Genomic DNA, 16,737 nt, shown 5'->3' with positions numbered 1-16,737 from the left:
GAGTTTCTGTTTGGAGGGCAGTGGGCACAGGGGGTAAACATGGAAGTTCCCATCCCTGGAATCTCAAAGATCCCCTTGTATTTTACAGAGGTGACTGTGATGCACAGGTGGGAGGAATGGGCAGGATGATCATTGGATCAGAGACACCTGAAAAAGTTTTAAAAAAGGGGAGGGGGCCACAAGGGAGAGGAGCACTAAGGTAAGAGCCTCAGAACTAAGAGGTGACCAACCTCTGGAGAATTGCTCTCTCCAGACTTTGGTGCTGAACCCAGGAGTCCTGAGTTTATAATTCCTTCTGCTGGGAGGAAATGTGGTCAAATCAGCTGGTGAAGTATGTCCTGACCATCTATTTCATCTTTCTAGTCCTGAGGTATCTGATCTATGCAAAGATAGTAATAGTAATAATAATAATAACAATGAATTACCACTTCTGCTGCTGATTACCCTGTTAGAGGTTTTATAGAACAGGTTAGGAAAACATCTGTCAGAGATCACAGTAATTCCTGTTTGGAATCAGGAGGATAAAGTAGATTCCTTTTCTCATCTGGTTCATGGTGCAGAGCATGTTTAATGCTTTTAATAATTCTCAAGCTATATAGTAATGGAAGGTCTTCCCTGGAAGACTCTTGCCTCATTGAAACTGAGTATACAGGAAAATAAAAGGTCCTTAAAGAAACTGAATTACATCTTAAATAAATGGTTTCTTCTCTTGCCTATGTCAGAATGCCTATGTAATGTTAACAAGTAGTGCTTAACAAATATATTTAACAGTTTTTTAAATTTGTATTGCCCTGTGGCAGTGGAGATAGTGCTGATCAAGTTAATTCACAGCTGAAAGATGAGCAGAGAGTCAGTGTTTACCCAGACTGGTTGGCTCAGCTGTGGAACTGCAGCAGCCAAGCTTGCTGCTCTGCTGGAGCAGTGACCAGCATTGTGCCAGGTCACCATGTGTGCTCTGGTGTGTTTTGTCTGTGGGTTCCCTGGTGAAAAACATCAGGATAGCTTTTGCAAATTGCCGAGCACTGCTGGTGCCGTTGACCTTGAGAGATAACTGTATTTTTAAGCACATGCCAAGTATATGATACTTGGAAAATTCACAAGCTTTGTCATACACTAGCTTTGTCATACAGAGCTTTTTTGCTGCTCTGGTGGTGCAGTGGGTTACCATATCATTCAAGGTGGAAACTTCTTTCATGATCTATTGTGTGTGTAATCAAATGCAAATATAACCAAATTTAACAGATAATGTATGTGAGAAGCAGTTAAACGTTCAATACATGTTCCTCTGGTAATGTGGTAAAAGACTCCTTTCTCCTTTTTGGTTTTTTAACCAAAACTGACCTCCTTAAAAGTATGCTTTCAAACAAAGTTATGTTGAAGGGGTGTTGTGTGCAGGATCACTGGGGAAAGCTTTGCTTTTTGAGCCTCACCTGAGAGGAGGGAGGTGAGAAGGATAATGTGGAACAGAAGAGAAATGGGTGAATTTCAGTGGTAACTGGAGGGTGGTGTGGCAGGCAGAGCCTGAAGTGCAGCTGGGACAGGTTTTGGCTGCTAGAGAGAAGAGCTCAGCCCAGAGAGACTGAAGAGGAAAGTGAACTGTTCTTTGTAGGAAAAGGTGTCCAGTGCCAGGGTGGGAAGCCCCGGGTGAAATGACTGCAAACTCCTCCTGTAGATTGTTATTCCATTTCCAGTACTAGTTACTAAGTGTCCCTGCAGGATACAGCAGTCCCTGGTGAATTATTGGTTTTGGATACTTCTGGAGCTGTGGCAGGGAAAACAACACAAATAATCAAGGCAGGAAAAGAAGTGATTCTGCACACCGTGGATTTCTAGCCTGTCTTGTGAGCTGAGTCAAATGTTACAAGAAATTGGGCCCTCAAGGATGGCCATATTTTGGTAGTTACCCACCTGCTCTTAATTAGGCAGCTTACAGCTTGCCATTCCTTCTGCTTTGCTCAGGGTAAACAGCAGTGGGGACGAGTCTTGAGGCTTTTAGAAAGGATCTACCTGAGAGGAAATAGTTCTGGCTAGAAGGGAGAGGTAAGATTCTTCTTTTGATACATTCCTTGTATGTGTTTTTATAAATACAGGTAGAGAAAGTAGGGAGGAATTAGACTTTAACCAGAAATATTGCTTTCATTTCATTTTAAATTTAGTATCTGGTCCCAATCAATCCCCAGTAAAAGTAATGAAAATAATTAGATTGTTTTCCATAGCAGTACAGGTGAAAGACATTAATCTCTGAGTGGGGGATGCACTAATTGCATCTCAGTTTTTAACTTGGATGCCTAGCTGACAATTTTGAATGGCTTTATGTATGTAGTCATAAATCCTGAAACTATCTAATTTCTTTAATGAATTGAACCTCTCCTTTATTTTCCTAATGCTGGCAGTGACTTGAAGTTGCTAAAGTAATCTGGTTTATGACTGAAATAGCATTCTTATCTGTCTCTTGTTTTTCTCTGAGGGAAGCAATGTTTTGGTTAATTATACTGGTTTAGAATTAAAATATGACTCAGGAATAATGCTGTGAGGATTGTGGAGTAGCACTAAATTGGGATCTGCATAGTTAGAGAATCAAAGATTGAATTTTGAGCAACTGGGTAGACATAGAACTTCCTTCTGGTGAATCTGGTGTTTTTCTGGCTTGAGATTATTTTATGAGGAGAGAAAAAAAGTAAAAGGGAATTTTTTGAGAAATGGTTGATGTACAAAACCAATACAAGTTAGGATTTAAGAAAAGGTTTTAGCACCACAGCAGTTTATCGCATCAGGATATAGTAACAGCTTAAAAAATATATAATAAAAATATTGATAGTAATTTAAAAAATATTTCAAATAGTAATATATGTGAGGAATTGTTAAAAGTAAAGGGAGGAGAGAATACAGTTACATAAGCACTAACTGAGGCAAGCTGAAATATAGAGGAAATCAAACTGAGTGAAGAAAACCTGTGAAAATTCCAACTGATACCCTTTCTCTTATTCACTGAGCAATAAAGGAGGTTATATTTTAGTTTGAGGTAACATTATTGTAAGGCAAAGCAATGGGGCTGGGCAAATGAACTAGATTATGTGAATCAGACCTTGATGGGTTTTGTATTTTGCTTTCACAGAGCAGGAGATTTACAAAATTTTAAGTGATGAAAAGGAGGTATTTTGATCAGCCAGCATTTTTTAGCTTAGCCTGTGAGCTATAAAAATGTTATTAGTTAGTCTAAATGGGTCTGGGCTCTTGTCCTGTGATTTGATAGTAAATCATTTAAGCTGAAATTACAGCATGTTCAGTAGGAGAGATAAATCACAGCTTCTCTCCTGAGATTCCAGCAGCATGTTAGTTAAAGCATGATGGTGGTGGTGAATCAATTAGGAAGGGAGAATTAACAGCACTGCTGTGTACTGAGTTACTGTGCATTTGTGAAGGAAAATACAAAGTTTCTGAAGCACTGTGATTTTCAGTATATTTGGAGTCTTCACTGTAATTTATACTGGCAGGACATAATAAATTAAAAAAAAGCAAACTGCTGCCAAGTGAAAAAATACAGTACTCTGTTTTAAAGGGGAGCTTTTTGTATTTATGGCATGGTGTTAGCAGCACTCTTAAGATGAAGAGCAATTAACTGCCTGAATTGAGTAGCAGCTATTTCATGAGAACTCACAGTATTTATTAACTTACAGAACACCTTAATTCTCTGGAAAAATCATTTGACATTCACTTCAAGAGACATAGGGTTTAACTAACAAACTTATTAGGGCCAGAAGGCTGCAGGAGCACTAAAATCTGCTTTAGCAATAGCGTGAAGGTCAGATGTGGATCTTCTTTCCTGCACATGCTGTACTTCCCATGGAACATCTTCAGAAACAGCAATCTCACAAGTTCTAATTGCTGATCCTTTAGGGGAGACATATGTTTCTGTGGGTTTTGGCAGGGAGCTGTTCTCACACAGACAATCAGAAAGTGGCACTAGCAGCTCTTTATGTTTGGAGAATAGGTCAGCGCCCACAGCTAGCCAAGGCCAACATTTCTAATGAAACGTGACCAAGTTGCACTTCTTTAAAAATTGAAGAAGTGGCATACATTCTGATAATGGGATAATGGAGGCTCCCTACCCCAACTCTCATCTCTGCTCATGATCATTAGGATGCAGAATATTAAGAGCAGAGCAACTGGGCGGAACAGCCGACGTCCAACATCTGTCGTGCTGGAGTCCATTAGTGTTCAATTGCATCCTATTGTTTTTGGATTATTCACCCTCATTTCATTGGCATTGCTTTTGCTAGGGATTAATCAGCTGTTTACAGCTACATCAAATTTTGGAGTCATAATGAAAACAATTGAGCTATAGTTCTAAATAAATATACAGTATTCAGTCTCTAATGAAAAAAGTTACTAATTTATGAAAGCTGGTAACAATTTAATTAAGTTTGAAATCAATACAGATAATAAATCATTGTGTGGCAGGGTTTTTTTTTTTCCTTTTGTGTACATCATAAAAAGATCATGTGATGTTTCCTTGTAAGTTTATGTAGTTGTGATTTCAGTACAATACAAGTACAGTAAAAGAAAGATGTTGTAATTATGGGGCATGGGTGTGTGTATATTGTGGCTCCTCTGGCATTACAGTTGTAGCAGAATTGATCCCTTGCTGCCAGCAAGCAGATTTGTTTTTCATGTCCTCTTTTATTCTTGTCACTTATTTAGGAATACAGTACTAAAGATACACCTTTAATTCATGTCAAATGCACATATCTACTTAAATAGGGTGTATTAAAAAGGACAGTTTCTAGGTGATGAGTATACTTACATGTTTTTGTGTATAACTATCCTAGCCCATCTAAATATCTTTGCAATTATTAGATAAATCTATTGCTACATTTTAACTGTTTAAATATATTTAAAGTATTTTAATGACTTTGAGTTTGCTGGCAGGCAAACATATAATCCCCTTTTTTCTTAAGCTACTTCTCTGGTTGCAATGTTGTATACTTTATACAGCATTAAAATTGTGAATGCTGGAGGGTTTCTGATAATTTGAGTTTACTTATTTTGGTACCATATGTGCAAAACAATGGTATTCTTGGCCATGTATCTTTTAGCTCTTTCTCCTGTTGATTCATGCAGTAATTCTTCTATCCTCAACACTTAGCCAGAATTTACACGTGTTTTAATGTACAAATACTACAATGCACAGAGATTTTTTTTTTCCCCTGAGTTGCAACAGATTATCCATTGAAAGGGTCTTTTGCTTAACTGCCCAGAGTCTTGTGGGGCCAGCCAGACACTACTCCAGATGGCAAGTTGTTAGGGCTGGACAGAATGGCTTCGGAGGACTTCTCACCAGATGAAGGCTGTAATGTTGGGATTTCACTGTTTGCCTTTTTCCCCCTGTAGTTCCCAGGGTGGGAAGGTGCTGGGATGGCAGCAGCGTGCCGCCCACCCACCTGCCACCACCTGTTCAGCTCTTGTGCTCCTATAAAGTCTCGTCTTGTGCGCTCCACACCATCCCTGCCAGCCGGCAGAGCCGAGCAAAGAGAGAGATCTCTTAGGGATTACGGCTTCAGAGCACAGCCCTTCACTATCTCAACATCCCCTCCTCAGCTGAGTCAGGACTGCTCTCACTTGAAACTGCCTTTGGGAGTTGTTGTGCCTTTAATCCAGTAAGATCCTACTTGGATCCAATGGGCCGTTTTCTTTGAAACATACATTTTGAGAATGGAGATTTCATTGTTTTCTCTCTCTCTTTGAGATTAAAGAAATTAAAACAATGAAAGTATAAGACATAAAAAATGCTTCATTCTTTCTTTCAACGATAAGAAACAATTTTCAGGCTTTTCCAGAAGAAACTTCTATTGTATTATATTTATTTTTTTAGAAGGCGAGAAAAATACTCCGTTATTTCTATCAGGAAACAGATTGAAGCAGTGTGAGGGTTACTCCATGAGTGCTTTCCTCACCAGATTTTAGAGAGCGAATTTTTGCTCGGTGATCTTTGTGCGTGTGAAAGCGAAGGTGCATCAGCCATGAAGAGCTGCAAAGCCAGTTCCCTGGAGCCGGTGGTGGAGCCAGGAGCGGGCTGCGTGGTGAAGTGCAGCTCGGAGAGGCTGGAGAACGCTGCCAAGAGGAGGCTGGCCGCCAACGCCCGCGAGAGGAGGCGCATGCAGGGCCTCAACACGGCCTTCGACCGCCTGAGGAAGGTGGTGCCGCAGTGGGGGCAGGATAAGAAACTCTCCAAGTACGAGACCTTGCAGATGGCTCTGAGCTACATCATGGCTCTGACCAGGATCCTTGCCGAAGCAGAGAGGTTCAGCGCCGAGCGAGAGTGGCTCAGCCTGCACTGTGAGCACTTCCACGGCGACAGCTACCACCGCTACCCGGCCCAGAAAGCCGCTGCCGACGGCGAGCCTTACGCGCACAGGGCGCTCAGCTACCACCCCGAGCACTTCCAGATAGCTAACTAGAGCTTCTTGCCACCTAAGGGTGTGCAGCAGGCCTGATGTGTCACTTAATAATTAGCAAGAGTTAATCTGCTTGACTAAGGTAATACTGGCGTTATTATAGCTCATTCTTGTTTGCATCTTACAGTCATTTGACAAAATAAATTTGCTCGCAGAATGTAAAGCCAAAAGGTGTTTAAGATGAATGAATTTATTTAATGCTGGTGGAAATTATACTTTTAATTTGAAGTATTGCTGGCAGTTGTTTCCTGGTTTATCTAGTGTATTTAATGCTTTAATTAAAGTTTTTGGTGTCTTTTTTTACTGTGATGAATCATGGCAGTATTTCTACATATCATGGGACAAGTTGACCCGTGGTGTAACTGAATGGAATAGCACCAGAAATGGATCTCATTCCATGTTTTTCTTTTAATGTCAGCTTTAAAGTTGTTCTTTAGTGTCTTTTCGCATAAATAGTTCACATGGAAAAAGTTTTATAATGTATTGGAGTTCTAGTCCTCAGAGAACTAACTTTCTTAAACTTTGTAAGTTTGACATATGGGTTCCAAAGTTGTGTAGGTTTGCTTTAATCCAATTTATGGTGTCTCTTGTATGCTCGAAAAAGAGCTGGTTTCAAGTCATGGAAGGAATGTTTTATTTTCAATGGTTGTAAAAACACGTGTGATTGTATACCATAAATGAGAATACTTGTGTGAAAATAATCTAAGCTTCTAGATTTTTGTAGGCTTTAAATGATGGGATTTTATTTTTTAATCTTATGTTATCTGGAAACAATAACAGATTTTGTAAATATTAAATAAAGCATTTTATATACAATGTCCTCACCAAATATCTGAAATTCCTACCCTAGGAAGTACTTACTAATGGATTTTCTACCTGAAATGTTTCACTACTTCTGTCACAATCCTGGCAGTTTAGTGTGCTGAAGAAACAACCAGCAAATGATATTTTCTTCCCAGTTACAGTAAGGAGGAGTGTATTTTAGGTACGAATTTGGGGAAGAAATTATGGAGCATTTTTGTAGAGCTGTTGAGTTCATTTCAGCCCTGGTGATGTGCTGAATGGCCTTTTGGTTACTTGCTGGGGGATAGAGGGGTCTGGGGAGAACAGGCAGAAGAGGAAAGGAGGTTGGGAAGATGAAGAAACAAAGAGAGAGAGGATGGCTGGGGAAGCAGACGTGTTTGTAGCAGGGTGCAGAGGCTCAGCTCTGGGTGCCTGGTGTGGTGGCAGCAGACTGTGGAGCTGAAGGATGCTGCTGCTGAGGGGAGATTGCAGAGAAAAGCCCTCCCTGGGGTTAGCCCGGAGAGGGAAGGGAGAAGGAGCTGCTGCCTCACAGCAGCTGGTGGTGGATTTCCAGCAGGGAAGGCTGGCGGGTTCCCTGCTGGCTGCTGCCATGTCTTATATTTGAGGATTCTTTCAAATGACAAAAGAACAGCTTTGATAGGAGTTAGTTTCCACAATTAAGCAGCTTTCAGAGAAGAACAAAGGCATGAATAGGAACTAAGCCGTGTTTGGGGGAGAGGAGCTGTGCTGCAGGAGCAGGGCAGAGTCCTGCTCTACCTGTGCCTGTCCCTCCCAGGCTCCAGCCTTTCCTGCCCTGCCAGCTGGATGCTCTCTGCCCTGCAGGATGGCTTTCGGGCTGCCTTAAACACACTGTGCGTTCTGAGCAAGTCTCTCCTTTAAACCCTGGCACTCAGGAATGGGCTTGCTAATGTGTATTTAGCCTCTTTAAAGGTAATGAATAGTGTTAATTGTTAAAATATGGGCTTTGCTTCGTGTGAATATTACATTAGATCTTTATTAGCAAGCTGAAAGTGGATTCAGCCTCAGAGATATGAAGTCAAGTTATTCAGGCAGTAGAATTAATTGTTGTCCATCATATAGTCAAGTTAATGCTGTGTGAATATCACATTAAGTGGCAAGTTTATGTATATAATAACAATGAATACAACTCTTAATTAAATGATGTGCTATCTCACACTAATGTATTAGCTGTAAACTTCAGGCAGAAAGTCACACCTGCCCTGCTAACAGCAGTGGGTTTCCATACTGAAACAGGAATTGGATGCAAATCAGTCATGTGATTATATGCCACAGAAAGCTTGGATTAGTGAAAGATTGCCTAAAGCTGAGGTGGGAAGGGGAATACAGTACAAAAGGATAAATGCCAGAATAGGGTACAAGAACACAACTGATGCTCCTGTGCTACTGACAGATGATTTGTTTTTGTGGGACATGACATTGCAGTCATTCAGGTAAAAGTACTTAACAGCCATTTCTCTTCCAATTTTGTTTCTTCTGTGCAGCATTGTACTTTTATTTTCTGCTGCATATGATGATATAGTTAAAAAAGTAATGGATTAGTATGCAGGGAATGATTAAATGGTAATAAACTCTCATAAAGAGGAACAAATCAACACAAACCATAAAATATCTGGGCTCATGTTACCAAAAGTTATTAAGAATTGAAACTGAAGTCCTGCAAAGCACTTCAGGGCAGTATGCAGGTAGTGAGCACTTACAAATCAGGTCATGGTATCAATCTCTGCTTCTGACCAGTAGTAATCCCCTGTAATCCCTATTCTCTTAGATTTTGTTGTGCTAATGACACATGAATGTTTGGTGATAGCTTCATTTATAATTAGTAATGTTGCTGCTGGGAAAGTTTTATCTAATGCTGTGCTGGTTTTGTTTCTTGGGAGGGTGCAGTGCTGAAGTTGGGATTTTCACTTTAGTGTAGTAATGAAGGCAGCAGAGTAAATTCTGTGTAGTGCACAGACAGCTGTCTATTGATTATCTGTCAAAGCCTTTTGGGGAGTGAGTTGAGGTGATGGGAAAGTTTGATCATTTAAAATTCTGTCTGAGTGCAGTTTGAAAAGCAGATAATATCCCTGTTGGTTGGGACTTCTCAAACACAACAACTATTCAGCGACTCATTGATTACTTTTAATAGCTTTCCTTTACAAGTACTTCAGTGCCATTTGTGAAATGTAAACTTGACAGTTTGACTAGGGTTTGATTATTGCTCCCAAATATTTGTTCCCTACTGACTTTTTGATGCTGGCCAGGTAATGGCTCTGAGCCACCCTCTGTGCTGGACTTTGCTGCTATGGGCAGTCCATGCCCCCTCCCCTTAAATAATTATGGCTTCTATTAGGCCTACCAAATAAGCCAAAGCTTAGATGCTCAGAGCTTGGTGTATTCTTAGAGGCTGAGTTTTGTCTGCCCATCAATCTTTGTCCCACTGAACAGTGCAGTTTTGTTTTGAAATACTTTTGTTTGTAGTATCAGTACTGCATCAGGTCCATCTGCCCAGTTATCACTGTAATTGTAGAACCACATTACTGGGGGAGCTTTGGGGATGACAAATGCTTGCTTCATTTGATATTGTAGATATGTGTTTCACTGTTGAAACTCAGTGTGAAGTTCTCATGAACTATTTGTGGGAAATCACCCTCTATTTTTCTGGAAGAACTTGCTGCAGGGTTTTCTATTTGAAGCTACAGGTACTATGCTTCTCTGGTTCTTCAGTCATATCACCCTGTTTTGACATGCCCAGAGTTATTTTTGAGCTTGGATTAAGAGTGGCATTTTACCCTGCTGTGACTTAGCAGTGGCTAAAAGCAGAATTAGGGTAGCACATTCCCAAAATGTGTGTTAGTAATAAAACCTCAGTGCTTTCTTCCTCACCATCAGCATGTCTTTCAGCTTCCATTCATCCCAAATTTTTAGGCTTTTGCCTTCCATCTCTCCCTTTATGAGGTGTTTGGTGCACAGTCCATCTTGTACTATGCATACACCCAGGGCAAGTCTCAGTTCTTGACTGGAATTCTGAAATGGTGCTGCAGTACCCATTTCTCAAAGTAAAATGTCCCTGACCTCAGCTCTACATTTGTCAAGTCAAGGCCAGTGCAGCTTCCTCCTCCAGTATCATTGGGTAGTTCAATATTTAGCTCACTCCCTCTCTATTGTGAAGTAAAACTTTCCTTGTGAAATCTTTGTGGAAGTCCCTCCTGTGATGAGATTCACTTGGAACAAATTTTTAGCAAGTTCTATTTCCAGGCTAGAAGAATTGATTTGCCAAAGGAAGCTTTTGCCTTAACATAGGTACCCTTACTCTTGGGATTCCAGCTCTTTCAGCTAAGCAATATGGAGGTGGTTCTTTGTAGTTTAGGAGTGAAATTTATCCAGATTTTTAAAATAATTCACAGAAGAGCTGCTTTTTGCTTTAAATATGTTCAACTCTTCTATTTTTACAAAATATCCAGAGGAAAAAACCAAGTGCACTGAGGATGAAGACATGTTTATTCATGGAAGAAGCAATCCGGTGTTTCCTCTACACAGATATCTTAAAAACCCATTGATTTCACCTGATACTTGTGGACTTCCTAAAAATTCTCTATATTTTAAACTTTAATTACATGTCAAGCAAAGCTGGCTTCAAAACCCCTAACCACCCCCATGTATAATATTTAAATGTCTCTTCTACTAAAGAGTACATTTTCATATTGTCTGCTAATTTTTTTTTCTAATTTGGAGTTCAGTTTTCATTTGTACAGAAATTAGCGTGCAAAAGATACCTTACAAAATTTGCTGGAAGTGTCTGCATGTGTAACTCCAAGGAATGAGAAGTTCATTTTTGACTGGCTTCCTGCAGCTTGGGATGCATAGTAATACATTTTTTTCTAACATTTGAAATTGTCTTCAGTGTTCTTTCTTTACAAAACTGTGGTTCCTGTTACTAACAGACTGTGTGATCATAAAGGATGGGCAGTTCCTGAACTGGATTCCCACTGGTATCAATGGAGAACTCCCCTTAAATTCACACACATATGGCCCAAGATTTCTTTTGATTATGCAATAAATGGCTCCTTATAGTGGACTATATATATATATATAGAGAGAGAGGATGAATAAAGGCATTAATAGAAGCAACTTTTGCTGCTCAGAGGAAATGATAAAATGTGAAGGAGCCACTTCAGCTCACAGAGCTGTAGCTGAGCTAAAATGGTTTTAAGAACATTTCCTTTGACCTGGCAGGCAGAGAAGTACATGGAAATCAGGTGGGAATGGAGAAACATGGTTACATGGGAGAGCAAAAGTGGCAGGACTCCTCCTTTTTTTGGTCCTGTTCTCTTCTGCAGCTGAGCTATAAGATCCAGCTCCCTCCAAGGTTTGGTTTGCAGCTGCAGCTTATTCAAAACCCATTCCAAAATGTCCTGAAGGGCCCTTGCACAAAGCAGCTGCTCAGTTCTTAGTGTTGCAGGCGTGCAGAGGGAACAGTGAACTTCAGTGTGCTTGGTGTGTTTGCTTTGCCCTCGTGGAGGTTTTTCCTGTTGCAGTGCTGGGTGCACAGCCAGGGCTTGCAGAGGTGCTGCACAGGGCTGTTCTGGGGCAGCAAGCAGGGATTCCAGGGCAGAAGGGGCCAGTGACACAGGGACAGGCACACTCTGATTAAATCCTAGGAGTTCAGCTATGGCAGAGTGCAGGCAGAGGTATGTTTTAGAACTGATGGGAACTGATACCAAGAATTGTTTAAAAAAGCAACTTTATTTCACAGCTACCTGCTAAGAAGCATGGCTAGTATATAACTTGACAATATTTATGGTTTTCTTCTAAATAATGTAGTCTGATTTCATGAATCAGCTGTCACAGCAAAGTTCTGAGAAAACTTCTGGTATTGTTGCACATTTTCACAATTATTTGAACATGTGAAGGACACAGTCTTGTATGCAACTCTGAAGCATTTCTATAAGTTCAGGTGAGATGAAGGGAAATACAATACTGAACAATCAGGTGGGTTTTTTTCCTTTCATGTGCAGTGAGAAGATACTATAAAACTGAAGTGAGCATTTTTCTTGCCAGTGAGAATGACTTTGGAAAAAAAAAAATTAAAATATCAACTTTAATCAAGAAGAAATATTAACTAGAATGTTAAGGCTCAAAGTGAACGTTTTTGTATTGGAAATAATGAGGCAATTTTCAATGAATCACTTCTCCAGTATTAACAGTATAAATATTTCATTAGGTTTTGTAAAGACATTTTCCAGAAACTAGTGCTTTTAAACCTGGTGGCATTAAGAACACAGTTCTTAAATGAATCTGTATTCCAGATTTATTGGTTGAAGTAGCTGCAATTGCTGTAAACAATTGGGACTGGCAGTTGTTTACACATTGAGATGCAAACTGCAGACTTTCCTTTTTGCAGTGTGTGCTCTCATCTCCTCATGTCAGCAGATGTGAGGCATTCAGGAGGGTTGCTCCCCCTTCCATGTGGAAGCCAGGAACTCAGTCCAGTGGTTTTAAGGCAGGAGGTCCAATGCTATCAATGCAGCCCCAGCTGTAATGCTGCTCTAGGCTGGCTTTGCATCAGTCTGAACCAAAAAGTTTAAAGCAGGAAGAAAACTTTTTAAAACCTAGAATTGCAACGCCAAAGATGTAATTTCTGCTGTAGTGTGCAATAAACTGTGCCTCTGATTGGTTGTGCACCAAACCAGGACTAGCAGGAAATGGGAAACCAAATCAACCACAAGGTTGGGAATCAGTGAACACTTGAGAGGTTCCAAACATGAGCATTTCTGTATCACACTTGCACAGCATTATGCTCCACATTGGGCTGGTTTCATGGATTTTGGAAGTTAAGCACTAACAGTGACTTCAGGGGAAGGTGTAACATGAAGTTTTGTTGCTGCAGTAGCCTGCCCTGAATAAGAGGATGAAAAGCTGTGTTGGTGTGGAGCTGGTTGTTCAGTGAAGAGCAGCAAGGAGCAGCCAGGTTGTTCAGGAGGGAGCAGAGTGGCTCCAGCACGTCCTGTGGCAACACAGGAGTGCCCTGCTGTCCTTCCCTTCCACAAGAAGGAAAGGGCCTTCTCCCCTTGTCTTTTCCACCGCTTAGCAACACAAACACAATTTTGGTGTAGTTTTCTTGCAAGCTCTTCCTTGTGATGAGCACATCAATAGCACTTGTCAGACAGCACTGACATCCATCCCCACCTGCTGCCTTGGCAGGTTCTCTGCATGGGCTCAGCACACACACAGGGGAAATGTCCTGTAGCATTTATTTAGGGAAGAAAATGTAACACCTACAACCATTTGGGACCAGGGTATGAGTTGGTTTTCATCTGAGCTACTGAAAGGAATTGAAATTGCTGACTTCTGAATTTTGAAGGAAAATGTGAAGGGTTTTGATCTTTTTGCAAGGAAATACTGTTCAGGAGGGAATATTATAGTTCAGCTAATGCATTTTTGGTGATCTACCTTCTGTAGCCTGACTCTCACTTGAGATTTCTCTTGAATGCCTAAGAGGGGGTTTAATCCTTCTTACACAGATCTTTGGGAAAAGTCTTTCAGCTTCTTGTCCTCCAACTTCCAAAGAACTGAATGGACATTTTAAGAAACATTTTACCACATGATGGCCAGCATGTCAGTTCAGGTTATAATGATGTGAGTTTGGGAACACTCCTCTGGTATTGCAGAGAAAAGGTGAAGAGAGATGGTTTGCATGTTTGCACTGTGCACTTTGTATTTCAATTTGCATTGAGTGTTTGGGTGTGATGTCTGAGAGAACCACTGCTGCTGTCAGTAATACTGATCAGAATGATTCCAGCACTGGGACCCAGCTACTTCCAGTGGTGAGTACCACATTCCTTTCTTCTGCACTCTGTGAAGAGCACTTGTAGCTGGGTTTGCACAAAGGGTTACAGTCCAGCAAAAAGGAAAAGTTTGTGCTGGCTTGAATTTTTAGTTTCTACTCAGCTGACAGATAAATTAATCCAGGTAGGATATCTAGACAGACATTGGAAAAAAACCCAAAATTTAGGAAGTGTAGAGTGATTTAGGTCTGAAAAAAGCTCAGGAGGTCATCTGGTCCAACCCCTCACTGTCAGTCAGGAAAAGGAGCCACAGGGGACTTCCAAGCAGGCAACCTCTTGGCTAAGCTTGTGCTGAGGGATAAAGCCTGATGGCCAATATACAGCCTGGAATAGTTGAGTTCAAAACCTGCTCTCTGCTTTGTGAAATGATGGGAAGACCAGGACTGTAGATGTGAGTTTGATCTTTTGTGTCTTAATTTCCTACCTTTCCATTTCCCAACAGCACTGAATTAAGCCAGCAAAATCCAATAACTTTTCTTGGATTATTTTTCCAAGAGTAGCAACTAATGTGGGAAACTTGAAATTTTGGGTGTAGTTTTGGAATCCTGAAGCCACTCTAAGAACCAAGTGAAGATAACAGGAGCAGTAGATTCTCTATCCTACAAGATCAGACCCACAGAGTGTCTTAAGTTCTGTATCTCATTACTGACGTCACTTAACTCAATGCATGACTGTCAATAGCCATGAGTTTTATTTTGTTTGCCAGGGAAGAGGTACAGTGTGGGCAACATCTGCTTTCCCTTGGGAACACCTGTACCTTGTTTTAACTCAGGATAAGACTGGGGTTTAGCTTTCTGGATTGTCCAGTCTGGGTTGAGTTGCCTGAGATTCCTAACAAAAGTGCAAGAGATATAATGATTTATGGTGTTCACTCAGGTGGGAAGTAAAACAACACAAGGAATTCACTTCCTCTAAATCCTGAGGGAATCAACAGTTAGGAACAACAGAAGCTCTATTTGTGGGAGGCTCAGTGAAAGACATTCTCAGTCTCTGGCTATATCAAATATACTTTTGCTCTTAACATAACTCTTCATTGTTTTCTTTGCATATGGAGTTTTCTAAAGTTAAAATTTTCAATTTGAATAATCCCCCAAAATAGTCTAAAATGAAAGTGTTAAAATTTGTTTCCATCTCTGTGACTTCGATCATGACTTTGTGGCATTCTGCAGCCACGTTGAAAGCAGCAAGACGTGCTTGAAACCAGTGTCTAGAGAGAGGGTTAGCAGTAATTTAAAGATGCAGGAAAACATCTTAAATATTTACAGATTCTAACAGCTGGGGGTACTGAAGTAATTGTATAGATGGCAAATATACTTAAATCAATCATTAAGTGTTGTCACTTAACACCTTCTGTTGAGCTTTCAATCATTTCCCTTATTTATTACTGCTGTTGAAGATTTTTTAGCTTTTTGCATATAACTGTTGCTTGACTTTGGTATATTAACAGAATTTTCTGTCTTCCTGTTAGACACCACACTTGTGATCGTTTCCTAAAGGGTGGTGAAAATTTACCAGGTCACAATTCCTTTCCTTTTAGCTATAAAATGAGCTAGATGGTAGATGCACATTAAAAATTAGGAAAAAGAGACTGATATTGAAAAGCCATGAAGTGACAAGTTTGGTATCATCCATGTTGAAGTCAGAGGATCACTGACATGGTAAAGAAAAGAGTATGAAGCACATCTGGGAAATAGTTTCAGCTACGGGCTCAAGAGAACATGCTTCAGACAGGAGGAGTTTCCATTTCCTCTGTGCCTTATGCACATGCCCTGTACCTTATTTTATGAACCCTTACACCAAGAATACACAGTTCATAGAGTACACACACACACAGATATAAATATTTATGGTATAGAGCTGTACCTACACGAAATGCTATATTTACCTAGTCTGGAGTTCAAAAATTCTAGAATAGGCCGGCATAATAATCATATATAAAAATGAGTTACATCTTTTCCATTTGACTTGTGCTTTGTGATTATTTGGCATGTTTTTTTAAGTTACATTCAAAGTCTTGTTGTTTTCCCTCATTCAGGATTGGTGCTACTGTAATGTCAGTGTTTTCACTGGCAGTATTCCAGCTAATCATCATCAACCCTTACCATGGCAGCTACAGTGCAGTAGCTCTAAATCAAGAAGTAAAAGTGGTATTGGCTTTTAGGTGCTGAAAACTATGTTGACTATGTAATTCTTAGCAAACTACACAGTACTGAATGTATTGCACGACACTCCATACCACAATTATCCTGCATTAAAATCATATGCAAAAAGTCTGGTACCATATGTTACTTGCAGCATTTGCAGCAGCAGAACACTTCATTACCAACGAGCTGCTTGTAAACCTGGAGCAGGGTGAGTCGTACCTCTCTTGTTTTTATTATTTAGTTTTTCACAGTCCCAAGTCTCTCTCTGCAGGTGCAACCGGAACAAGTGTTTGCTTTTCAAAGTTCTTCGCTCTCCACCAGCTTTTGGCTCGGGGATGAGAACAGCACGGGGCTCTCGGCAGCGGGGAAGGCAGAGAAGATGTCGAGTCCTTGGCTGCTGAGGTTGCTGTAGCGGCTGCCCCCGGGCCGCAGCTTCAGTGCTTGTGGGATCTGCCGGTGCCACTGAGCTGCAGCAACACAAACACA

At 40.6% G+C, this 16,737-nt stretch overlaps 2 protein-coding genes across 2 annotated transcripts in view; one reads left to right on the top strand and one right to left on the bottom strand.

The window, feature by feature from the left end:
- Nucleotides 1-5,764: 5,764 nt before the first annotated feature.
- On the top strand, nt 5,765-7,195 carry ATOH7 (atonal bHLH transcription factor 7). Its single transcript, XM_018920689.3, has one exon. It carries the CDS (start codon nt 6,021-6,023, stop codon nt 6,456-6,458), a length of 438 nt encoding a protein of 145 aa, XP_018776234.1. The 5' UTR covers nt 5,765-6,020; the 3' UTR covers nt 6,459-7,195.
- A 4,843-nt stretch (nt 7,196-12,038) lies between these two features.
- Nucleotides 12,039-16,737, bottom strand: part of MYPN (myopalladin) — a 72,991-nt gene continuing 68,292 nt past the window's right edge. The window contains exon 20 of the mRNA XM_009095987.4: nt 12,039-16,718. Coding sequence (XP_009094235.1) covers nt 16,549-16,718 — 170 coding nt within the window. The 3' untranslated portion in view covers nt 12,039-16,548. The remainder of the gene's footprint in view (nt 16,719-16,737) is intronic.

The sequence above is a fragment of the Serinus canaria genome, chromosome 6, assembly GCF_022539315.1.
Source record: "Serinus canaria isolate serCan28SL12 chromosome 6, serCan2020, whole genome shotgun sequence".
Classification (NCBI taxonomy): Eukaryota; Metazoa; Chordata; class Aves; order Passeriformes; family Fringillidae; genus Serinus; species Serinus canaria.
The sequence above is the reverse complement of the archived record's forward strand: the minus strand, read 5'-3'. Positions and strand labels throughout refer to the sequence as shown.